Below are 26,459 nucleotides of genomic sequence, written 5' to 3' on the forward strand. Positions count from 1 at the left end.
AGTGTTTGCCATTTTGGACGCTTTCATTTTGTGGTTTGATGAAGTTCATCTCAACTTGATCAAAGCAACGTAATTTTCTTCTGAAAAAAAAATTATCTACTTTTAATTTCACCAAGTTTTGATTTTAAACTCTTAATTTTATAATCGTTTGACGAGGCTGCCCCCAAGACAAAGTCAGCCATTTCAACTCACACATTTCCCAAACTTCAGAGAACGTGTGCATTATTTCTCTATATAAAGGGGTGTGCAATGTTTGGAGAATCACATCCACAAATCAACAACACAAAAAATTGATTTCCAAATTTCTCAAAACATGTCCTGCTCAAAATCAATCTCTCTCGCTTTCTTATTCATCTGTGCCTTCCTCCATGCAGCCAATGCTACAAACCCTCTCTACCATTTTTGCTTCAACAAGCAAAACTACACTGCCAACAGCCCATTTGGTGCCAACTTGAATACTTTGTTCAATCTTCTCTCTGTCAAAGTCCCTCCTTCTGGATTCGGAATTGCCTCAACCGGCCAATACCAAAACAAAGTGAATGGTCTTGCTTTGTGTCGCGGTGATGTCTCCAGCAAAGACTGTAAAACTTGTGTAAACGATGCAAGTAAACAACTCCGAAATCTCTGCCCTTATAACAAAGGAGCTATAGTTTGGTACGACAATTGCCTCTTCAAGTATTCGGATGCATACTTCTTCGGGGAAATTGATAACCAAAACAAATTCGCTCTCTTGAACGTCCAAGACGTGGACAATCCCGAAACGTTCAATCCCAAGGTTAAGGAACTGTTAAGCAGCTTGTCCTACAAAGCTTCTGCTACAGCGAAGTTGTATGCAACCGGGGAATTGGAGCTTGGGAAGGAATCGGAGAAGCTGTATGGATTGGCTCAATGCACCAGAGATTTGTCTAGCGACAACTGCAAGAAGTGCCTTGATGTGGCAATAAGCGAAATTCCAAATTGTTGCAGTGGAAAACGAGGTGGTAGGGTTGTAGGTGGAAGCTGCAATGTTAGATATGAACTTTACCCTATTGTTGGCACTGCTTAATGGTTAGACCAAATTTATGTATACCAGATGAATTTAGGCATATGTAATAATGCAACATTGTAGTACTACTACACTATTACTGTTGTTATGATTACAGCGAAATAAAGGCATTATATTCGGTGCTTGCATGAATTTCAGCGTGTTTAAATATTCCAGTCATAAGCATCAAAATTGGAGAGATTTCATGCTTGGAAATGGATTTCACTGCTCGTGATTAACTAGAATTTAATCAGGCTTAAAACTTGTTAGTATAAAGACTTAAGCATATGAAAAACATTTAATTGTATTGTGTGCAAAACCAATATAAAAATACATGAGGTTTAGCATAACCATCAAGTAATTCCAAATACAAATATGTGATCGATAGAGATATGCTAATAAAAGAAAATATATATATATAATTATGCCCTCTCAAGATTGAGGGTCTTGCAATAATACCAAATCTTGAACCGTAACCATTGTAATTGCAGTTTGGTTAATGGCTTAGTTAGGACAACCAAAAGTTGATTTTCACTAAATATGTGAGATACATATAGATAGATAGTTTTCACAATTGAAGATAATGATTTTATGAAAATATTGATGTAAAGGAAAATTTCAATATAAAGATAATGATTTTATGAAAATATTGATGTAAAGGAAAATTTCAATAAAAATATAGAAACTTTAAATATTTAAGCTAGAACATAAATTTTACATATAAAATATTTAATATAGTAGTAAAATAAAGTAAAGCATTGCAACAATTAGAATAAAAATAGTATAAACTAGTTCATATATATTAAAAATTGTGGTATATAAAGTAATTATGCTGCTTTTTAGTACCAAAATAGGGTAGATTTGATAAATAATATTAAGATAAATAAAGTTTTCAAATATCATTGAGTTAATTTCATCTACCTCTTCTGAGATTTGATTTAGATACTATTTTATCCTTGTGGTTTCAAAAATATCATTTATCTCCTTTTAAGTTTCAAATAGTTTTCATTTTCTTCTTCTATTATTTCATTCACACTCTTCAAAATAATTTCATTTATACCATCTATAAGGATGTCGATTGTAATTGTCAAAAAGATAAGGAGTTAAATTTAAATTAATGCAAATATAGGGATCTAGATAAAATATTCTTGATATCATTCATAATCTATCATCAATACCAAAAAGAAAAATATATAAAAAAATATTTGTTAAGGTATATAATTTGAGTATTTATAATTCAAAATTTACTCAATCAATTAATAAGTTTTGCATGTATATAAAAGTAAATAAAATAGTCTGAAATTGACAATTTTGTGGTATTGGTTTTTTATTTATAACTTGGAAGTTTTTTATATAGGATTTTTAATTTTAAAAACCATTTAATGAGCTGTTATTATTTATTTAGTGTATTTATCTTTTTCCTTTTTTGTATTACTTGATGTATAATTATTTTCCATGAAACATCAACCAACATTCTGTCTATTATATGTTATATCTTAAATCTATATATTTTATTACTATTAACAATTTGTATATATTTCTCAATTCAAATTTGAACAGTTGGTAAGTTATTCATACCTACAACTAAAAAATTACGAATTTGAGATACCATGATAAGCGGGAAATAATTGTAAAATATGATTAAAAAAATGCATTTTGTGTATATTCATAATAATTTTTTTTTTCTTAAAAACAAAAAAAAAATAAAAAAAAACAAAAAGTGCATATTTTTCAAGAGCCCATAATTTGCATTTTCATTATAGGGCCCAGCCCAGCTTCAGTCCACACTTTTACCCCCATATCTCGTTGACCTAGTATTCTATCATCTTTAGCTAGTCAACTTGCCATGCATTGCAACTCACGGTTCAATCGGTGCTCCAAAAGGCTTTGAAATTTGTTGATATTCTCTAATATTCTGGTCAAATGTTGGTAAATATCCACTGCAATTTATGGTTTTAACTGTGATAAATGGGCGATGTCCAAATTATCGGCAACTTTAAGAAAATTTCGTCTGAAAATCGACAGTATTGGGGCCGATTTATCTTATAATATCAACAATGTCAAATGCTGATTTTGCTAGCAACATTTTTTTTTACCATCTGGTATTTTTCGAGGCTCTTGGATTTATTTTAAACATCTAATTATTTTTCAAGCTCTCCAATTTCTGTTTAAAATATTTTAAATGATAAAATCTGAAAAATAAATTAAAAAATCAAGTTGGTGGTTATATGCACCACATATGACCCATGTTTATAAGAATTTTGAAAATCAAGTGATTTTAGAGGGTATCAAAGTACAAGTATCCCATAAATTTATGTAGAGTTTAAGTGTTAATGTATGTATTATACTGATTTAATTTATTATAATAATTAAAAGAATAATAAAAACAAAAAAAATGCCTTATTATGTAGGTTTATAAAGTTTGGAGCTCAACCTCATCGCTTTGCCTCGCATTGTGCCCCTTAGAACCATGCAGAAGAGTAAGTTATTCTCTAAAATATTGTAATAATTGCATAAGAGCTAGTGTTATAATTAATTAAAACAATCTAATACTGATGATATTGATGTAAAAAGTGAATTTAAATTTTTACATTTAATTAGCCAAACCAATGTTCCATATTAAAAAATCAAAATAAAAAATTTAATTAAATATTTGAAATAAAGAGCAGTGCATAAATAAAGAGCTTTTTGGAAATACTCTTAGAACACAAAAAACTTTTTGGGGGCATTATTTCTAATACCATTAATTAATATAATTTTCTTTTTTCTTTTTTTATGAAAATACTATTAGTTAATATTAATCAGTATCATTACCGAAACCAAAGAAATTTATAGAACTTTAATATATGTCAACGCCTTCTAGACACGTTGCGGCGGCCGAGGATATGACACTTCCAAATTCAATTTTTCTTTTTTTAATTTTCAACCTTCTTCTGGAAGTTTGACTTCCAAAATTGGTAAAACAATTTGTTTGCAGGCTGCAGCTGGAACACCAGTGGAAACTGACCAACATTTTATTCGTTACATATTGAGATCTTTCTACCTCTTGTTTTGGATTAGATATAGAAGAATTAACCCAAATTAGACTGATTAAGAAAACAAAATTTGTTTGATAAAAAGATTAACGTTTTTCTTTTTTCCGAATTGATCTGATTATATATTGACAGTTTCTAGGATAAATACTGATTGATAAAATAAATGTTGATATATAATATACTAACTATTAAATATAAATCTTAAAATACAAATAAATCATCTAAAATCATATTTAGCAAAAAGAAAATAATGTAAGATCATAAATTCTTATACATTAGATTAACAAAATTAGATCATTCACAATGGTGAAGTTAGATTGCTCTATGTGTGGGATAGAAATCGGTACTATCTAAATCTATAGGGCATAAATGTACAAATATAAAATTATTTTTCAATGGTAATATGTATAAAAATTATTTATGGCTGTTAATTAATTAAATAAATATTTTATTAAGATTTTTTTTTAAAAAAAAATTGATTTTTGAATGAAAGTTTTGACTTTTTAGGAAATTTGAAAATGTTTAATAGATCCTCTAGAAGTATATCATCTTTAATGTTTAGAATATCTCCAAATGCTATGTACAGATTTTTTTTTTTTTTTTTTTTATCACATGAGAAAAATAGATGGCTATTCAAAAAACTAAAATAAAATAAAATACTTGCCAAAGGATCTATTTAAATGTTTTATCAAGTTGGTGTGGTAAGAAAAAACAGTAGACACGGTCAAGGTGATATTATACTTATAGGAGCATTATCAGACATCGTAAAGTTTTTTTAAAAGCAAAATTTTATTTAAAAAGATCAATATTTTTCAAAACAAATAATAAAATATATGTAATTAATTAATAGTCATAAATAGAATTCCGCACATTATCATTGAAAAATAATTTAAAAATGAACTGAATATTTATTCTTTTTTAAATTTAAACAACATTGATTTTTATGAAATATAAACAGCAATTCACATCCACCATTAAATATAATTTTAGACAAACTTATTAAAAAAATATTTTTTTTTTCAATAACTGTCTATTTTTTTAATTTATCAAAAAAATATAATAATAGAAAAAACCATGCTCTTGTATATTATGAGCTCATCCACGATTGGCATACAAAATACATTTATAATTTTCAGATTTATTTATTTATTTATTATTTTCTTTTCTTTTCTTTTCGTTGCTTTTTTTCTTTCTCTTTTTCTTTTCTTTTCTTTTTTTTTTTTTTTTTCCTAGTTGGATAAGCCTAACAAAGTGCACTTATTTGGATCAAGTTTAGCGCAATAGTTGAATGTATTATTTAGTCATAAAGAGAAAAAAAATACCAACTAATTAATAATAGACTCCTATAACGAGGAATATCCATCGACTTGCATTGTACAAGAGGATCACATTTATCATTTTTCTTCCATAACGTGAATGGTTAAGGTTTGCGGCGGGATTTGAAGATATGGTAATTCAGAAATTTTGACTTGTATTTCAATTGTGATGATGAGAGAGCTTTTGGTTTTGTCTCATTCAATGCCTTTCATTTTGTAGTTTGATCAATTTTATCTCAACTCAATCAAAGCAACGTAATTTTCTTCTGAAAAAAAAAAAAATTTTCACTTTTAATTTCACCAAGTACTTAATTTTTAGTCTCTCAATTTAATAGTTGTTTGACGAGGCTGCCACTAAGACAAAGTCAGCAATTCAACTCTCCCATTGCCCAAAACTTTAGAGAACGTGTGTATTATTTCTCTATTGGAAGGGTCAGGGGTGGATCCAAAAATTTTGTGAGGGGGGCCAATTTATAAAGTTAATTTTTTTAATGGAATTGGCTTCTATATACTCTCTGCTACTAATGGAATGGATTTTATTCTTATTAACTTGGATAGATAGAATATTATAATAAAAGATGGAGATTATACTCTACATATCATTTTTGTATTTTCTGATATTGAAGTTGGAGGATTTGATTTCTTGATCATTGCACAACAAAATAATGGTTTTACTTTTTTTTTTTTTTTTGACATTGAAAACGAGGGATTCAATTTTGGAATCATCGTATAATGAAACAATAGTTTTGCCACTAATCGACCCCTAGAGGGCCTCTACACATTAAACTCAAAATCTTTTACATATCATAAGTTAGAAGTATTCATCGAACAAAATTTTTTTGGATAAGATAGAAGTACTCATCGAACAAAATTTTTTTGGATAAGACATAAGTAAAATCAACATGTTACAAAATTAATTAAGATAAACATTATCTTGATATTAATAGCAAAATTAAAAAACAAATTAAAATTCTTAAAATTGTATTAAGATAATATATATATATATATATATATATATATAAAGATCATTAAAAACTTAAAAGTCAGGCAAATATATGTATAAAATGGATGATCAGAAGTATGATATATAATTTGTCTAAAAGGATTCTTCAATATACAAATATATTTATATTAAAATTAAATATACAATACAAAACTACAATATCTAACATGTATTCCATGACAAAATATAAATATTTTATTTTCATGGTAAATAAGCAATTTAAAGGGATAAACATTAAATATAGATGCAAAATATTAATATATCTAAAACTTTGTAATTATTTTTTTTAGGGGGGCCAAATATAATTTTATTTTTTGACAAAGTCATTAAAGATATATATACAAAAACGGGATGCTAAAAAACTTCGTGGGGGCCAGATATTATTTTATTTTTTAACATGCTTTTTGCGTCTTCTTACAATTATATATGGTAAATTAATATGGTGCGCAAAAAAATCATAATTTTCTTTTTTCTTACTAGAATTTTGTACCCCTCAAATTTAATTATTACCTGATTTTCCTGCAAAAATCTCTCTAACTATTTTGTCATTCTAAATTATAATTTATTAATTTAAATTTTATATTGTCTTATATATTTGTAACATATCTTGTATTATAAACTTGGTGCTTGTTTTTTTTTTCTTTCTTTTTTTGTAGTTTATCATTTATGACATTTAATTTTTTTTATTAGTTTACTTTTTTAATTTATTCTACTCATGTTTTTTAATATTTTATTTTTGTTGGTGTCCTCTATTTAGCTAGCTAAATCCGTTCTTTAAGAACCACACAAAATATTGTAAAATTCAATCAATAAATTAATTCTATTATTAAAGGATTGATAATGTTAGGTATATCCTGCGATCTTCAAGGAACTATATTATAATTTTTTTATAGCATATATTAGATGTATATTTTATTTTTATTTTTTTTTTGAGTATACATATATATATATATATATATATATATAAACTGAGAAATATTTGCTATAGTAGTTCACAAGAAGACTATTTATTAATCAGTGTACGATTAATTGTTTAACTGTCTATAATTTTTATTATTTTTTGTTAATGAAAAACAAAATTTTATATTTTTTTGCAAATTGGATGGACCTCCCATATGTAGTTTAATTTCTGATTCCGCCTCTGCCAATATCTATAAAAGATAAAAAGAAAGTCATAAGCATTGAGACAGAATGTTTTCGAAACTTCAATTTTGCTAATGGATTTCTATCTGCTCTTAATTAACTGGAAATAAGGTATTTAAAAATTCAGATTAGGCCACCATTTTATTTATTTTTATTTTTTTTGCAGTTTTGGTTACGATGGGTAACCTGTTTCGTTTATGCTCTCTGTATTTTTCCGTTAATGTTTCATTAGTAGATGCACAATGCATAAATCAACAAAGCAACTTTTCCATGTATATAAATTTTGCAACCAAAGGAAGCAAACTCAAATAGTTGAAAATTTGATTTACATACATATACATATATATATATATATATATATATATATATATAGAGAGAGAGAGAGAGAGAGAGAGAGAGAGAGAGAGAGAGAGAGAGAGAGAGAGAGAGAGAGAGAGAGAGAGAGAGAGAGAGAGAGAGAGAGAGAGAGAGAGAGAGAGAGAGATGCCGGTATGCTTTAGAAAAAACTCTATAATAGTCTTGGAATATATATCTATATAATATATAAAAGAAAAACCGTATACAACACGTGTCAGTATATGCTTTATCCAAATTCTCTCCAAAAACACTATTTTTATTTATTATTTTATTTTATTTATTATCAGTTATTATTTATTACATTCATTATCTTATCATGTATGAATATAACTAAATATGTATAAAATTAATTTTCAATATAACTTTCCATAACTATCAAACAATAATAACATATACATTAAAGGTTTTGAGTCAATAATTGCATATAAAAATTTTCAAACAGCGATTATGGGTGATATCATAAATCAATTTGGGATCAAATTTGGTCAACTTTTCAATATAAACCATCCCAAAAATAGAAATAAAAATAAAATCCCAAAACAAACAGAAACAATCTCACATAGTGGGCAATGAAGGAGCTCAACTCACATGTTGCACGCTCATAGCAAAGAATGAAGCCAATCCCGCTTATCTTTTTCCTTTTCTATTTCACATAATGTTGCAGCTCCTTTTTGGCGTTGGAATTGAAGCGCAGAACTTTTCCTTAGTATGTTTTCAATTCGATTTTGGGAATGTGGAACTATTTATTCTACTCTTTTTGGGTTTTCATTTTTTATTTTTTCCGCTCTAGAATCCAAATTTTAGTTTTCTTTTCAGAACAAATTGTTGATGGGTTTTTGAAACTGACATTGCATTTTGCTGCCTTTTTGAGATATGAGTTTTCAGTGGCCTGTCGCTTTTTGGACTTCTTTGGTCTGCATGCTTTATTTGTTTTTGCTGGTTTTAGCTTAAGTGGGTTTGCTTTGAGTGCTTCATTTTCTAGCTCTCATTTTTGGGTTGGTTTGCTTTCTTTCACTTTTAGTGTTTCCGAATAGGATACAAATTGATGTCTTTTAAATTCCTCTTTCACCTGCACAAGTATCGAATTTCTATACGTTTTTTCTTTTTGTTAATATAAAAATATATATAAATATATTATGATTTTGTTGTCTCTGATTTCTCTTCCCTGCTAATTGTTTTAAGAATTTTGTTGTTCATTTCTCTCATAACAATTAGTTTTTCCCTTAACAAAATGTGTATACTATGGATAATTGATAACTTATAAACACTAAATTCATTATAATGCTAGTAATACTGCCTATTAGATTATTCTTTTTCTATTTCTAATTGTTCAAACTTTAATTGTAAAATATTTTTAGTAATAAAATAATTCGTAGATCCAATTTGAGAAAGAAGATATTGCATCAATTTAGAAATCAAGGGCCATTCTTTATGAATTTAATTTTATATATTTATATATATATTGTTCACCGTTACTTATATTTATATATTTGATTTTATTATTCTTCTTTTTATTTTCCTTCCTTTTTAGAATATATAATTTTCTAAAAATAAAAAAATAAAAAAATAAAACGAGGAAACTAATGTTGACCAATTTAATTAACCCTAAAACTATTTAAACTTTAATTATTTTACTTGAGGATAAATATCAATTTATCCCATAAATAACCTCTTTCCTTGATTGTAGTCTTAGGGTTAATTAACCTCTTTCCATGATTATAGTTTTAGGATTAATTATTTTAGGGTTAAATATATCATAATTTGATTACTTGATTAACTAATAAAAAATATTATGTATATTTTTATCCATGACTTTACTTATATATTGTTCTACGGTTTCTTCTTTTTTAGAATATATGCATATATCAATATATGTATATATTGTTCACTGTTACTTATATGTATACTAGGTATTGCCACGTGCGATGCACGTGGTTTGGATTAAAATTTGAATGTTTAATAGCTTTTAAGTAATATGGAAAAGTTTGAATAAAAAAATTGTTAAATTAGTTTTTTTAATTAACATTTTTCAATTTGTTTAGCAGGATTTAATCTTAAATTATTAACAAACATAAAGAAATTAATCATTTTATCCCAAGTTTTTCATAAATTTAATATCCAAATTGCATCATAAAATATCCGGTGTATGGATGTCCGATGTATCATATATGTTCTAATGGAATTGACCTCAATCCCTAAAAAAACAAAACAATCATATATGTTCAAAAGCATGATTTCAAATATATAAAAAATGACCAGAAAATTTAAAATAAATAAATAAATAAAAATAACATCAATAATATAAGTAACATACATTGAGCTTACCTATTTGAAGAATTTACTAAACTCAACAATTCATGAAATACAACATTTTTGGTCAATGTATAATCTAATTCATCTATTGAAGGCATAATATTCAAAATTTTTATACATTGTCCCATCTTTGCTCTAGACAAAGCCACATATAACTGACCATGAGAAAAAACTGGTTCCGGTAAATATACACCAACATAGTCTAATGTTTGTCCTTGAGCTTTATTAATTGTCATTGCAAAACATAATCGTATTGGAAATTGTTTACGTTTAAAATGTAAGACATCTTTTACATTCTCTATTGGCATAAATGGAATTCTAGGTAAGAAAACTCTTTTTCCTCGATATTCTCCAATACTAATTTCAGCATTTATCACATTTTGATCAAATCTACGACAAATTAATCTTGTTCCATTGCATAGCCCTTCAGAAGGATTAATATTCCTTAATAGTATAACTGGACAATTTACTTTTAATCTTAATTTATGTGGAGGAAATCCATTAGGCACTAACATATTCAAGAAATCTTCATGAATATCTTGTTGACTTTTATCTAAACATTCATCATAACTATAATATGTTATTGTATCACCTACAAATCTATTTATTAAGACATTATTAATTTGATCCACATAATCATTTTTAGGTGTTAAAATAGCTCTATTTATCATAAAATCTAAGTTTTCAGCATACTTTTCAATTTCAAGAAATACATGTTTAATTAAGTTATTCAATGCATCTTCTTTATCAACATTTGGAACAATCATTTGACATGGCAATTTAATATAATCATCATGAATATATTGTTCAACTCCATCACCAATGCGTAACAAATATTGACTAAATAAAGGATCAAATTGAGCTCGCATATTTTGACTTAATTTTATTTTATGTAATTTTGGCCATAAATATGAATTAACTAAAGATGAATTTATAACTTCTTCTCTAGTACCTTTTGGAACTACAGGAAGAACTTGTCTAAAATCCCCACCAAAAACAACTACTTTACCACCAAATAACAAATCACATTCATTTATATCTTGTAACATCTTATCTAATGATTCAATTGCTTCTTTTTTTACCATCGGAGCTTCATCCCATACTATTAAACTTGCATCTTTCATAAGTTTCGCTAATCTTGATTGTTTACTAACATGACATGTATTATGTTCTTCCATCACTAAAGGTATTTTAAACCTGGAATGAGCTGTTCTTCCACCAGGTAAAATGGAAGCTGCAACTCCTGAAGATGCTGTAGCAAGGGAAATTAAACCTTTTGATCTAACAGCAGCAAGAATTGTTTTATATAAGAAAGTTTTTCCACTTCCACCAGGGCCATCAATGAAAAACAAACCAGGTACTTTAGAGAACACTTTATCTAATATTTGATCGTATGCATATTTTTGTTCAATATTTAAAGATTGTGCACATGCAATATCATCATCATTTATAACAATCGATAATTCCTCACTAATTTCTCTATTATCATCATGAATATCATTTTCATCAATGTCAAATTCCAAAAGATCATAATCAGCTAAAGTTTTTCCCATTGATTCTAGGATAATGTTAATATGTCCTAAAACTTTTGATCTTTTAACTCTATCACTATAATTTAAATATTTAAAATCATCAGATAATGCTTTCTCATATTTAATCCATAAATCTCTCGGATTACTTGGACTACAATATACTAATAAAGTAGCAAACAACCTTTGTAAACTATAAGGCATTTGGTACAAAGATGCTTCCTCCAAGCATAACTCAAAACTATTATCAGATTCTAATAGACCATGCAACAAAGCTGCATCACGATATGATAAGCATTGAACACCATTTACACATTTAAGATCATCAAAAGATGTGGCTCCCCTAACATGATTTAATAATAATCTTAGATAATACCTCTCATGATCAAATGGATTCACATTTACAATTCTACCAACAACATCACACCGTTTGCGTATATTCCAAGTTTTAAATTGGGAGGACCAAACATAATGTGCAGGAAACTCCCTATATAATAATTGTTTAATGTTTACATTTACACGATTCATAACAAAATATTCAGTAAGCATAGTTTTTGCAGAGAAATCATTATTCACAACAGATTGTAAATTAACAGAATTCTTGAAACTCATCATTTGCTTATTTTCCAAATGAATTTGTAATGTCATTACATGTGGATGCATTTCATTTAAAGAAAAGCCATAAATTCTCCACATCGCTTCAGGCGGTGATATCCATCTAGCAGACTGAAAACTATGTATTTCATCAATATCTTCATCATTTTTAAATGACTTTATATTCATTGCAACTTTATCATGTCCTTTGTATATATATTTATATAAATATTTAACAGCCTTTATTGTAGAACATATTTCAACATTTATGTGGCAGTCAAACTTTGCAAGCAGATAAGGATTGTAAGGAACCACCCATCGATTATCTAGAACAGATCCTCTAACCTTAACTTTACAACCATCATCACGTCTTCTATACAATGGAAAAGAATTTTTCCCTAAAACAGTTTTTGATGTAAATGACATAGGAAATTTAGTTTTACAAGTACCATCTTTTTCATACATATGTTTTTAGGATTAAATTTTCCACAAGGTCCATGCATCATGTGTTTTTTTACAGCAAAAAAAAAATGTAAATTATCATTCTTATTTGGTATTTCAGCACATACAATCTTATCAAATATATCGGGACATAGTAACTTTGAATTAGATTTTAAAATGATTAATATATGAGCATGGGGTAAACCTCTTTTTTGAAATTCAATTACATGTACATGTGCAGCTACTGGACCAAAAATTTCATCTTTAAAAAGATCTTTCTTCAACTCTTCTAATTTAGCTCTAAACACACGTGAAACTAAATCTGGTCTATTTTGTGCTTCCTCATTTTTTATCAATTCTTGTTTAATTTCTATCCAATTTGGATTGCATGTCATAGTAAGGAAAATATCTGGCTTTCCAAATATTTGAACTAAAGTCATTGCATCCATGTACCTTCTACGCATATCTCTAGGACCACCGATAAAAGTAGAAGGCAATATAATTCTTCGACCAACTTTTATGCCCCTAGTTTCTCCAACATCAACACTATCCATAATTCCTTGATACAATTCAGCACGAATTTCAGTTTGATTTTTTCTAAAATAATCAAGCCTAGAAGTTTCTAATTTTACATACATATCTACAACAAATTGTTGCAAAAGACGTCCTATATGCAAAATCATCGAATCATTTAGTGATCTAATTTGCAACTTATAAGAATAATACTCACGACATGAAACGCTATTTCTTTTCTTCTTCATTCCCATCACTGTAGAAAAATTGCAAAGAAGATAAGTTAGCAGGACTATTGAAAATATATATACATACATAAATTCTGTTGTTTAAAAAAAAAAAAAATACACCTTCTGTTTCCTTATCAAGCATGTCTACAACAGAATCCATTTCAATCACATGGGTCAAAAATTGACCTTCACAATATGATTGTCTTTTTGTTTTGTTAATTTTTTTTATTCCTTGATGCCAACCAGCATCTCCAAAAGGAAATATCAAAGGATATTGTAATGCATCATAACAACCAAAATAGTATTCTATTTTATGACTATATCCAGCTTGATTATACACAACAATTTCACGATTTCTATTTTCAGAATTCATATCTTCTATCCATATAGCAGCTACTTGAGATGCAGTGGGAAGATTATACACTCTCTGATCTAATCCGACATCAGATTTGATATGAATAGAATAATTTTGAAAATTTTCAATATCTTTCAAGCTTCCAAAAAACTTTACATAAGGATTCACAGAAAGAATATTGGTTATTTTTTGTAGCAACATTAAATTCATTGAATTAGAGCAGCGAAGATGATTTTCTAACTCATGTTCAGTGTCGTAAAAATATAATTGTAAATATGATGGTTGCTTATCCATAGGTAACAATTCATTTATGTAATGATAGACCTGTCCTTGTACACGAAAAGTGTAAATACCTTTATTTCTCATACAAAGTTGTTTATCATATTTGACACCAAAAGAAGTGAAAGCAAATGTATTATTGTAGGTTCTAACATATTTTCTAAATTCTTTTGCTTCTTCAGCATCTAAAGTAAATAATTCATACAACTCAATAGGCATTTTATTATGAACCAATAAAACTTCTCCATTTGAACAACAAAATCCCTTGGGTTCATATTGTAATATTTTAGCATTGCAATGATTACAAAATGTAGGATTTGATAGAACATGCACACTACTAACTATTTCTTTCAAAATGTTTTTTCGTTTCTTTCTTTTCTTACAAATACTTGTTCCTTTATTAGATATTAATGACTCATTTTCAATTTGATTTTTCAAATGTGCATTAATTATGCTACTCTTAGTTACATATCCAATGGGTAAATTTTCTGCATCATTAATACCAACCTGATTTGATGAAGATCCTAAATATATAATTTTTAACACTTCATTATGTGCATTTCCTTCTTTGGTTTGTTGCTTATTAATTAGTTTTTTTTTCCCTTTTGATTTTTTTGCATATCTTTCTCTTCTTTTTCTTAATTGTTCTTCCTTCTTATTAACTATTACTAAATTATCATTATCTTTTATATGCATACCATTTGTCTTGCTCTTTTTAGAATAGGTGTTTTCTATTCCTAAATTATCTTCTTTTCTTCTTCCTTCATCAACACCTATCATTGCTTCAGATGTATTTCCAATGTTATTACTGTGACATTCAACAAATGAAGTTTTCAAAAATAAACGGTCTCGTCTAACATTTATGTTTAGTAATTCATTACGTAATAGCCTTTTCTCTCTTCGTTTTTTATTTTTTTTCTTCTCTTTTAGCATTTGACATACTATCATATTTTTGTTGATCTTGTTTTTGTTTTTCCATACTCTCACCTATCAATGATAAATTAGAACTGAAAATATATACAAGCTTACCAAACTCTCTAATAAACAAAAGTGAGGCCAAATTTAAGCTATAGCAACAACGAACACCTAAAAAACAAAATGTTTACAGAGACATCAGCAAAGAAAAAAAATTTTCTATTTTTTATTTAAAGAAAACCACACTTGCTAATTCTTTATTTAAAAAAAAAAAAACACCTACAAAGTGAGGCCAAATGTATAAATACCTGAATAACACAATCCTCAGGTTCTTTGTCGTCACTGATAAAGAGAGTAGGGGGAGAGAAAAGCTGAAAACAAAAAAAAAAAATAAAAAATAGAAAAGAAAAAAAGCCAATGGCATTTAAATACTGAAAACCAAGGAAATAGGCTTTAAAATATTATAAATCAAAATCTTTACTTACATGGTAAGTCAAAGTCCTTTCTGAAGTACAATAATGAAGTCCAGAATTTTGTATAAAATACACCAACTCTATCCTTACCATACTGTAAGTCATCATAACCATAATGCATGCCATACCACAACCCCTGACACCTGTATGGCAAAATAAAAAAAGAAGCATAAAATGTGGATCTCACCAGTATGGCAACTGTTGAAGATCAAATATGTGATGGAACATTCAAGGATTTTAATTAATGTAATAGATAAAAGATAAAAGGCTAATGCAAAGCAATAGTTGGAGTAAGCCTAATCCATTATTTATTAACAAAAAAGTCCAGTCCATTTAACAGAAATTTATTTAATATTTAAAGTGAAAACATTTACTACATCTCACATATGATAAAATATTCAACAAAAATATTTATTTTTTTAATTTACTTTGAAAATCATATATATATATATATATATATATATTGTATGCACATATTTATATACACATCAAAACATAAATTATTTCTTCATTTTACATTTATTTTTTGATACATATTGGATCAAAACTAACTGATGTCTGTCCGAGCTAAGTTGTGTCTGGCCGAGCTAACTGATGTCTGTTTGAGCTAAGTTCTGTCTGTTTGAGCTAAGTTGTATCTGGCCGAGCTAACTGATGTCTGTCCGAGCTAAGTTGTGTCTGGCCGAGCTAACTGATGTCTGGCGGAGCTAAGTTGTGACTGGCCGAGCTAACTGATGTCTGGCCAAGCAAAGTTGTGTCTGGCCGAGCTAAGTTGTGTCTGGCCGAGCTAACTTATGTCTGTCCGAGCTAAGTTGTGTCTGGCCGAGCTAAGTTGTGTCTGGCCGAGCTAACTGATGTCTGGCCGAGCTAAGTTGTGTCTGGCCGAGCTAACTGATGTCTGTCCGAGCTAAGTTGTGTCTGGCCGAGCTAACTGATGACTCGCCGAGCTAAGTTGTGTCTGGCCGAGCTAAGTTGTGTCTGGCCGAGCTAACTGATGTCTATCCGAGCTAAGTTGTGTCTGTCCGAGCTAAGTTATGTCTGGCCGAGCTAAGTCGTGTCTGGCTGAGCTAACTGATGTCTGGCCGAGCTAAGTTGTGTCTGGCCGAGCTAACTGATGTCTGGCCGAGCTAAGTTGTGTCTGGCCGAGCTAAGTTGTGTCTGGCCGAGCTAAGTTGTGTCTGTCCGAGCTAAGTTGTGTCTGGCCGAGCTAACTGATGTCTGTCCGAGCTAAGTTGTGTCTGTCCGAGCTAACTGATGTCTGTCCGAGCTAAGTTGTGTCTGTCCGAGCTAACTGATGTCTGTCCGAGCTAAGTTGTGTCCGAGACATGGGTGTCCGATATAAAATATCCGATGTATGGGTGTCCGATGTATCAGCCTCCACCACTTGAATACTTAAAACAGGTCTTTTATCTTCAGGTATGGACACGCCCTTTTGAGAATGAATTACTTTCTAGATAAAGGCAGCAAGGTTGCATCACCAACTCCTAGATGAACAGAAAATCTAGAAAAGTAGAAAATCTGAAAAAGCAAAAACCATTATTGTTCGTAAATAGATTTTAGCTTCATCCTTTCAATTTTATTTGTTTTTTATACACCAATCAATATTGAGATGTTTTAGATATTTAGTGAGAATAAATTAATTTTAAAACTAATGAAAACATAAACAATTTATTTTGATTCTAGTCCATTATCATGAAATTTAATTTATTCATGGATTTATATATTAACTAAAAGAAACACAAAAAATAAAAAATGATCATAGGAAATATAAGTACAATCATAAAAACTCATAATTACTATTTTACTTTCGTTAAACAAAAAGTTGTCATAAAATACTTGTGTCATAGATGAATCTATCTTAGCATCATTGCTATCTTCCTAAGATAAATTGCAAGATTTAATAGAAATGTATTAGGTTATACCTAAATCAATTTCTATTACATCTTGCAATGTACAAAATAATAATATTAGTGTAACTATCATAATATAGTCTAAATATGCTATAAATTTATAAAAGACTGATAATAATCTACTTATGAACTAATAGTAATCTATCATGTCCACATTAACAAAAAGATGGTTCCCATGATAACGAATTAAGCATTGTCTTTAAGCTCGGCAAACTGCTTCCGACTCCCTTCACCAAATTGTAAATGAGAACTTTCAAGATTCAGCGCTGTTGGATCTGCCTCACCTGCACTTTTGGAAATCATCAGCTTTAGTTTCTTTGTTGCATTGTTTCTTGCAGTAGGCTTTGAAACCAAATCAGCTAGGACTTTATCTTCATTGCTCATTTGCTCTATCTTAGCATTGTCAACACTTCCAGATATATCTGATTTTGAAAGTTGCAATATATATGCATTAGAACATTAAATAAAAGCTCATGTAATTTCACTTAGGATATAATGTATCAAACATGTTCATACCTCTCAATTCAGTTATGCCTAATGATTTTCCACTTTGCTCTTCAACAATTTCTAAAACTTGACTAACTTCAGCATCATTTGAAGTATCTGTTTGTGTTAATGTGTTGATTTCTTTTGAAATAGTATCACAAACAGAAAGGATTGTGTATTTCCATTTTGTAATATCACGATATTCATGTTTAGATGCTTTAACTTGAATTAGAAGCTTATGACTACTGGATAATGTTGCAATTTTTTCAATATCTTTAACAGAATCCTAAAAAAAAGAAAGATTCACAGTTAGTACTCACATAAGCATTTACATCATTTATATATGTTTTTTCAAAGAACAAGTTAAAACTAATCAGTCATTTCCACAAACACATATGAAAAGAATTATATTACCCCATCAAATTTATTCATCAACTCATATGCAGTGCAACCAAGAAATTTTTCAGCTTGATTTCCGAACAATGTAGCATTCAATGATGAAGACTCATCTATCAAATCAACAATGACTCGGCACCTGAATAAAAGAAGAATTACCAGTTAGAGGTTATAATTAATCATAAAATAAATAATATGAAATGTCTTATACAATAATTGAATAAAGTATTTCATATTATACAAAATTGAAGTGGCACTGGGTGGAGAGAGTAGAGGCAAAGATTGAGGCATTAACCTAATGGATTACAACAAAAGGTGATGAAGTAATAATGTAGATGAAGTAATAATCTATATGACAAAGATAAGCTAAGTATTTAGAGAACAAAAATTGATGGAGTTCTATATTTTGATTACTAAACTATAAATAAAAATTCCTAATGAACATGCTTAACATAAAAGATGGCTCATTTTGTTATTTTTCTTTGTTTTGTGTTGCAATTCTTAAACACGATCTCTGTTTAAGTTTGATTTTTGAGTTTCAAATAATGATGATTAATTTCAATTATTAATTTTTGTGGATCTCAATTATTATGGCAACTAAATATCCAAAAATACTCAAAGGACAGTGGAGTTTTTCTTGCAACAAATCTTGTTATTTTGGTTAGCAAGCACGATCCTTAATCATAATGTAGCCTGTTTTTGCTTTTAAATGCAGCATATTGACAAATGAGCAAAAGTTGTAGAATGGGGTGATTGCTATGGGGCTCAACAAATGTACAAATCGATTAGTGCAAGGTATAATCATATCTTTTTTCTGTTTTATTCTTGTCCTATTCATTTAGATCAAAGCTTTATCTTATGTTTCACACCTGAGATGAAAAATATAATATCATTGATTATAATTTTTTCATGCATAATTAATTAGTGTGTTTTTAATGGGGAAAAAAACCCAGTAGTTTTAAGTTACAATCATATAATGATGATTGCATAATTGGACGATAATAACAATAATAATAATAATAATAATAACAACAAATATTTGTATGCATACCTTGGCATAGCTTTAACTTGATCATGTTTGCAATACAAGCAGTTAAACCTCTGTTCAAATTCATATCCAGTTGCTTTTGTGCATTTTTCACAGCTTAAGTACCAAAAAGGTTGAATCAAATTTGTCACTTTGATGTGACCATTGATCCAAAAGCTTCTCCTCTGTTTACATAATGAAAAGTACAAACATATCTTAATATTATAGTTGTTAATAATTATAAACAAAATAATAGTCAAGAAATTTACCGTATTAAGTTGATTATCTATCATCTTAATGGTAATGATGTCCTCAGCAGAAGGAAGTGTAGTGTAACACCCCGTCCCGAATCGCACCGGAATCCGTGCACGTTGACCGAGGTTGACCGTTGACCGTTGACCAAGGGGGTCAAAAGTTGACTTTTGGACTCGGTGAGAATTTTGAGTTGACTAGGGTACCGTGGCGAAGTGCACGATGCCACGAGTTCGTAGACTGGTAGCACGTCGAAAACGGAGCTACGGTTTGAAAGTTATGGACGAAACAAGTTGCGGTCCAAACTGTCCAAGGGGTGCCAGAGTTGACTTTTTGTTTATGGGGAATTGAGCTTTGACTCATGCATGGTTGTGAAGTGCTCGTCGATACGAGTTCACAGACTAGCGGCACGCTCAAAACGGACATCCGGTTAAAAAGTTATGGACGTTTGAAGTTTACTGGATACCGTATTATTTTAATGTTTTTGGGTCATGAACAGTGAAATGCCACGTGTCAGATTCTGAGTGGTCCACGTGGCATGAACAGTGTCACGCAGGGTTTTAATTTTGAAAAACTCTCGGGGAAGAGAGAGAAAGAGAGAGAAGAGAGAGAAAGAGAGAGAGGAGAGAGAAAGAGAGAGAGAGGACCCGCCGGCCGCCGGTCATTTTCACGTTTTTCCGGCCTAGTTACTGTACACGCGCCGGCCAGCCAGATTGCCCACCTCATTTCCGACAAAACCTCCAAATTTCACGGCGAACGGCCGCCGGACGCGCCCGGATCGGACGTCCGAAGTTTGGCGGCGATTTTTCCCCCTCCACCGCCGGCCACCGCGAATCGGCACTATTCCGGCCGATATACAGTACACGCGCCATACACCCATCATCCTCTCCTCAAGGCCGGCCTACCCACCAAAAATCACGGCCATCGGACCACCGACGCGCCGGGATCGGAGCGTTTTCCGGCGAGGGGTCGGAAATCTTCAAACGGTGATTTCTCCGCCGTCCGACCTCCGTTTTGCTCACCGTCGGTCCCGTTGGATTGCTCTCCTCACGATCTACAAATCTGCAAAATTTCACAGCCAACGGCCACTGCCGAAAAATACTATTCCGGTGACCGTTGCCGGTGACCGTGGCGGGTATTATTTACCCGAATAAAATATTAATTTATTTGACTGTCTGTGAATTTTGTTCTAGGAGCACCGGTGAGTCGTAGAATTGATCCCGTAGTGGATCATGGGTTAATTGCGTGCTCCAGGTGAGTGACCCACCTTCAAATTAATTTTGGGGAATTTAATTGATGAATATATTATGTGTGAATTAAATATTTGGAATTTAATTTCTATGTGCCAAATATTTATTGGATTTATTGTAGAATTATTTATGAATTTATTGGATTTAAGAAAATGCGAATTCTACAAATTTATGCCGTGTGGAATTATTTTATGGTTTTGAGGATTTTGAAATTGGTGTGGTTTTAATGGTAAATTGGGCACGATTTGATTTTCAAATATTTCAAGGAAAATATTTGGTTATGTTGGTGATTTCAATTTTTATGAAATATGCCCATAAAATATTATGGGATTTGATTATGATATTTCGAGAAATTATTTATGCTTGGAAAAAATGTGGATATTTGAATTGATGGATTTGGGAGTTGGTGGATTTGAAAATCATGGAATTTATGGTATGGATTATAAGGAAATTGTGGAGAATTTCCCGGTTCAAGCGGATGGATTATGCCCGCTATGCTTATGAAAAATGTGAAATTTGTTTTATGATTTAAATTTATGGATTTTATAATTTTTAGATGCACCGTGCACGTACTGGTGTTCTGATTATGTGATATGGTATATGTGATATGGTTAGTGTGCACACGGTTGTGATTAGCGCGCAGGTGGGTGTGAGTAGCGCGCGGTTGATATTATGAGGGTGTCCTGTGGATGCCATCGGAGAGGGCGGCCACCCCCCTTTGGCCGGGACACCAGGTTAGCAGCGGCGCTGTGGGACGCCACGTGACCGTATGCCGGTTTCTCTCTATAACCTCCTGTCTGGCGGTACCTTGGGACGCTGGGTACTGTTGGCGCCACTGGTATATAGTGGGTGCATCAAATGATTTTCAGAACTGTGTTTTAAAAATAAAATGTTTGGAAACTGAATTGGAATTAAAAATATAATTGTTACCGCTTCTGGTATTTAATTGATGTCTTGGTTTTCGGGGAATATGGATAAAGGGTTTTGTGAAATTGTTTTAAAAGGGGAACCTTTCCAACTGAGAGAATTGTAAGGGTTTTGAGAGAAAATATTATTTCCAAATAATTATTATTTATACTTATTACTGTGATATTATATGGTATAGTAGTAGGGTCGCTCACTGAGATGATTAGCATCTCACACTCTTAAATTTCGTTCCTCTAGGTACCAGGTTGTCGGTGTTCACTCGGAGCGGACTTGATCTTCCTCGCTGTTTTAGTTCGGCAGTACCCTGTTATTCTTTTATTGCAGTTGTAATATTTCTTTCACTCTTGTTGTATTTATTTTGCACTGGATTACTGTATTTATTTTTTTTTTAAGTGCTGCAATTTGTGGAATCGATTTGTAGTACTGTGGGAGGAATAAGGGGATAATTTTAGAAGTGTGTTTTCAGTGCAGGGAATTTTGTGGTAAGTAAATCCCTTAGGGGAGGCTCTGCCGGATTTTCCGTTGGAAGGTTCGGTAGGGTTTCCCTGGGATCAGGGCTGTCTAGGGTTCCGGGGAAGGAATTCCGGACGGGTCCTGACATGTAGACAGTGACTTTGTCTCAAGACCAATCCTTCCACATATTATGTCCATGGCTTTTTCAGCATTAGCATTATACCTGTAATTGCTCAAATTAATTATTGCTATTTTTTTTTTATACAAGAAAAATTGTTCTAAATTTAAACTCCAATATTAGTTTACCAAATTGATAAAGCAGCTGCTTGTGGTATCTCCGGTTCAATAACAAATGAACTGGAGGATTTGGTTGAAAGCGAGATACCTGTATGATGATATAAATAATACAAATATGCATGTAAAAAATTGAATTAATAAAAACTAATTTAGAAAATTGCTGACTATTTTAATTACATAAAAATTGTTCAAAAATAACATCAATTGTAGTGTAGTCATTAAGGAAACATACCATTATATGAGCTAACTTTAAGTCGACATCCAATTATGATTGGTTTTCTATTCATAATATTCAAAATTTGAGTACATTCATTGTTCACAAATTGGTTCCACATGGTGAGCATCACAGTATCCATACTGTCCATAAAATTAAAATCAAAATTCAGAAAAATGTTTATTAACTTATTTAATAATTAATAATTATTTTTATTTTTTTGGAGTACTTACTTATCATTCATCAAAGTCATCTCTTGGACAATCTCTAAGCCATCATTCGTGATTATCTCCTTTTTGGCTTGATTTCAATCGCTATTCCAATCACATCTGATGATAAACAAATTCAAAAGTTAATTAAAATGTTATAGATCATTAGAAATTTGTCCACATGATGAATTAAATATAAATGAAAAGTTATAAAATATAGCTGAAACAAATTGACTATATAGACAAACATACCGACGTGGGATAGAGAATCAATATAAGTGTGTAGTCGTGAGAATGGAACAAAGTTGTAAACAGCAGGCACAATTATCTCTGAATCTCCAGTCACTTCTTCCACAATGGTTCGACCATTTATAGTCCATTGCAAATTATTTTGAACAATCTGATATTGTGCACCAATTTCTTTAACCCAAGCATTAGAAATATAATAATTTTTCCCAATTATGAGTGTGTCTCGGAAGATGTGGATGTCTCCACCCTATATTGTGGCCTGGATCTTATTACCCTGTATAATAAAAACAAGAGACTTAAAATTGAGTTATATATGAAACAAATTATACAAACTAAATATATTATCAAAACAAACTTACTTCTTCATCAGCTAAGATTAACCTTTGATATTTGTTTGGACTTAATTTAGAAACTCGTGGCATTGTTTTCTTAATAACCACCACTTTTACTGTCGAACCTCTTTGTTGAGCTTGAATATCCTTGATTAGCTTTACTTCTCTAACCATTTTGCTATATTATATTTTAGAAAAACATAAAATGAAATCACTATTTATCAAATAAACCAAATTATAGATGACATAGTCATTGACTATTTATTTATTTTTTAGACTGAGAGAAGAAAAACAATGACCATCACGATCTCTTGTGGGATTGCATGCTCTCCTACTATTTTTTTTTTTCTGTGTTTTTTTTTCCCCCAACATAAATACATGTTGGTTTTTCATATATCAATATGTGATATTGGGTGAAGAACTGAAATATAAATCATATGCATGTGCACACAAAAGCAATGAAAAATGCAAAGATCCATGGACAATGAAATTCATGAACTCACAAAAGAATTGAAATGCACGAGGAAATTAAGTAATAAGACAAAGGAATGGAAAAAATTAAAGTTACCAATTTTGTAGTGAATAACACAATCCTCAGGTTCTTTGTCGTCACTGATAAAGAGAGTAGGGGGAGAGAAAAGCTGAAAACAAAAAAAAAATAAAAAATAGAAAAGAAAAAAAGCCAATGGCATTTAAATACTGAAAACCAAGGAAATAGGCTTTAAAATATTATAAATCAAAATTTTTACTTACATGGTAAGGCAAAGTCTTTTCTGAAGTACAATAATGAAGTTCAGAATTTTGTACAAAGTACACCAACTCTATCCTTACCATACTGTAAGTCATCATAACCATAATGCATGCCATACCACAACCCCTAACACCTGTGTGGCAAAATAAAAAAAGAAGCATAAAATGTGGATCTCACCAGTATGGCAACTGTTGAAGATCAAATATGTGATGGAACATTCAAGGATTTTAATTAACGTAATAGATAAAAGATAAAAAGCTAATGCAAATCAATAGTTGGAGTAAGTCCAATCCATTATTTATTAACAAAATAGTCCAGCCCATTTAACAGAAATTTATTTAATATTTCTGGCCGAGCTAAGTTGTGTCTGGCAGAACTAACAGAAATTTATTTAATAAATTTATTTTTTTAATTTACTTTGAAAATCATATTTATATATATATATATTGTATGCACATATTTATATACACATCAAAACATAAATTATTTCTTCATTTTACATTTATTATTTTATACATATTGGATCAAATCAGTATCCCACGTGCTTTGCACGTGTATTGATATGTAATAATGTTAGTGTTATTAATCATAGATTGTTTTATACTAATTATTATAATTATTATTTTCAAAATAGATAATTTATAATAAAAACCATAATATTTGCAAATAGATATCAAAATAAATAAATAACTAAATGTGATAATTTACCTGAAAATAATCATATCCTATCCCTTTCTTTCATTTGTCCACTACTGACTCTTTTTCTCTTCTTAGATCTTCAATTTGTTCTCGTTTTGGCAGCAAGAACTAAAAATAAAAAAATAAAGAATAAAAAATAAATTTTTAGCGATGGTTTTTGGAATTCAGTAGTTGAGAAAGGAAAAAATCTGACTTTTTTATGTAAAAACATCGGCTATTATGTATAGGTTTTTAACGATGTTTTTATCCTTGGCATACTATTGTAAAATGAAACAAAAAAGGATAGATTTGGATAAATGAAATTGTAAAAAAAAAAAAAAAAGTAAAAAACAAAGAAAAGAAAAGCCAAAACGCACGAAAAGTAGTTGTTTTGGAACCATTTTGAACAGTAAAACATGACCAAAACTTGGGAGCGCTTCTCGCTTATAGTTTAGACTAAAGGATATAACATAATATTCTTCTTTTTGTTTTCCTTCCTTTTTAGAATATATATTTCTCTGAAAATCTAAAAAATAAAAACTGAAATAAGGAAACTAACTACTAATAAGAAAAATGTTGAACTATTTAATTAACCGTAAAACTATTGGTATAATTATTTTACTTAAGGATAAATATCAATTTATCCCATAAATAACCTCTTTTCTTGATTATAGTTTTAGGATTAATTAATCTCTTTCCATGATTATAGTTTTAGGGTTAATTATTTTAGGGTTAAATATGTCATAATTTGATTACTTAATTATCTAATAAAAATATTCTATATATTTTTTACTTTTTTAAGTTCATAGAAATGAGGAATAATTTATTAGATAATCAAGTAAAGATATTTATATGTATATATAACATAGTATTCGATACTTTGCAATTTTTCACGATTACAACCGTATGACAGTGAGTGTAATCCATAACTTTACTTTTATATTTTTCACCATTCCTTCTTTTTTAAAATATATGTATATATTATTCACCGTTACTTATATGTATATATAACATAGTATTTTTCTTTTTATTTTCCTTCCTTTTTAGAATATATAATTTTCTAAAAATATAAAAAATAAAATAAAATAAAATAAGAAAATTAACTACTAATAAGAAAAATGTTGACCTATTTAATTAACCCTAAAAATATTTAAATTTTAATTATTTTATTTGAGAATAAATATCAAATTTTTCTCATAAACAAATTTTGTAGAAAATCAGAATCATAATCACAAAACTTTACCATTTTCGGGAGGCCTAATATATATTATCCTTCCGCTGCATATTAAATATTGTTTTGTATACATAGGAAAAAGAATAATAAGATCCAAAACAACTTATTATCAATAAAACTTTAATATAGGTTTTCAAATATGATTGGGTAGATCGATCTTATCAATCAAAATAATGCTAACAAGACGCAATGGACAATCAAAGTTTGTCTCCTAAGACTTTGAAAGGTCCCATGCTTTGATAATAAATCAAAAATTAGTATAAATAATTAAATT

General features: G+C 29.7%; 3 protein-coding genes across 3 annotated transcripts; 1 reads left to right on the forward strand and 2 right to left on the reverse strand.

Annotated features, from left to right (window-relative positions):
* Window positions 1-278: 278 nt before the first annotated feature.
* LOC125420536 (cysteine-rich repeat secretory protein 38) lies at window positions 279-1,169 on the forward strand. Its single transcript, XM_048467170.2, has one exon. The coding sequence runs from the start codon at window positions 314-316 to the stop codon at window positions 1,043-1,045; it is 732 nt and encodes a 243-aa protein (XP_048323127.2). The 5' UTR covers window positions 279-313; the 3' UTR covers window positions 1,046-1,169.
* A 6,331-nt stretch (window positions 1,170-7,500) lies between these two features.
* Window positions 7,501-11,744, reverse strand: LOC107434302 (uncharacterized). The gene is made up of 2 exons (XM_060816805.1): window positions 11,144-11,744; window positions 7,501-7,529 (listed from the first exon to the last, which is right to left on the reverse strand). Exons 1-2 carry the CDS (start codon window positions 11,742-11,744, stop codon window positions 7,501-7,503), a joined length of 630 nt encoding a protein of 209 aa, XP_060672788.1.
* Window positions 11,745-20,663: 8,919 nt separating this feature from the next.
* LOC132803574 (replication protein A 70 kDa DNA-binding subunit B-like) lies at window positions 20,664-22,953 on the reverse strand. The gene is made up of 4 exons (XM_060816806.1): window positions 22,751-22,953; window positions 22,528-22,606; window positions 22,376-22,444; window positions 20,664-20,679 (listed from the first exon to the last, which is right to left on the reverse strand). The coding sequence occupies exons 1-4, from the start codon at window positions 22,881-22,883 to the stop codon at window positions 20,664-20,666; spliced, it is 297 nt and encodes a 98-aa protein (XP_060672789.1). The 5' UTR covers window positions 22,884-22,953.
* Window positions 22,954-26,459: the final 3,506 nt, after the last annotated feature.

This window comes from Ziziphus jujuba, chromosome 4, assembly GCF_031755915.1.
Source record: "Ziziphus jujuba cultivar Dongzao chromosome 4, ASM3175591v1".
Taxonomy (NCBI): domain Eukaryota; kingdom Viridiplantae; phylum Streptophyta; class Magnoliopsida; order Rosales; family Rhamnaceae; genus Ziziphus; species Ziziphus jujuba.

Excerpts from the sequence above, each read along its gene's own strand:
- LOC125420536 (XM_048467170.2), top strand. The coding sequence starts at position 314 with ATGTCCTGCTCAAAATCAATCTCTCTCGCTTTCTTATTCATCTGTGCC.
- LOC107434302 (XM_060816805.1), bottom strand. The coding sequence starts at position 11,744 with ATGGGAAAAACTTTAGCTGATTATGATCTTTTGGAATTTGACATTGAT. Across the intron at positions 7,530-11,143 it reads TCTTCCTGTAGTTCCAAAAG|ATATTGGCAGAGGCGGAATC; the intron begins GTACTAGAGAAG and ends TATCTTTTATAG.
- LOC132803574 (XM_060816806.1), bottom strand. The coding sequence starts at position 22,883 with ATGGACAGTATGGATACTGTGATGCTCACCATGTGGAACCAATTTGTG. Across the intron at positions 22,607-22,750 it reads TAAAGTTAGCTCATATAATG|GTATCTCGCTTTCAACCAAA; the intron begins GTATGTTTCCTT and ends ATCATCATACAG. Across the intron at positions 22,445-22,527 it reads GCAGCTGCTTTATCAATTTG|GTATAATGCTAATGCTGAAA; the intron begins GTAAACTAATAT and ends GAGCAATTACAG.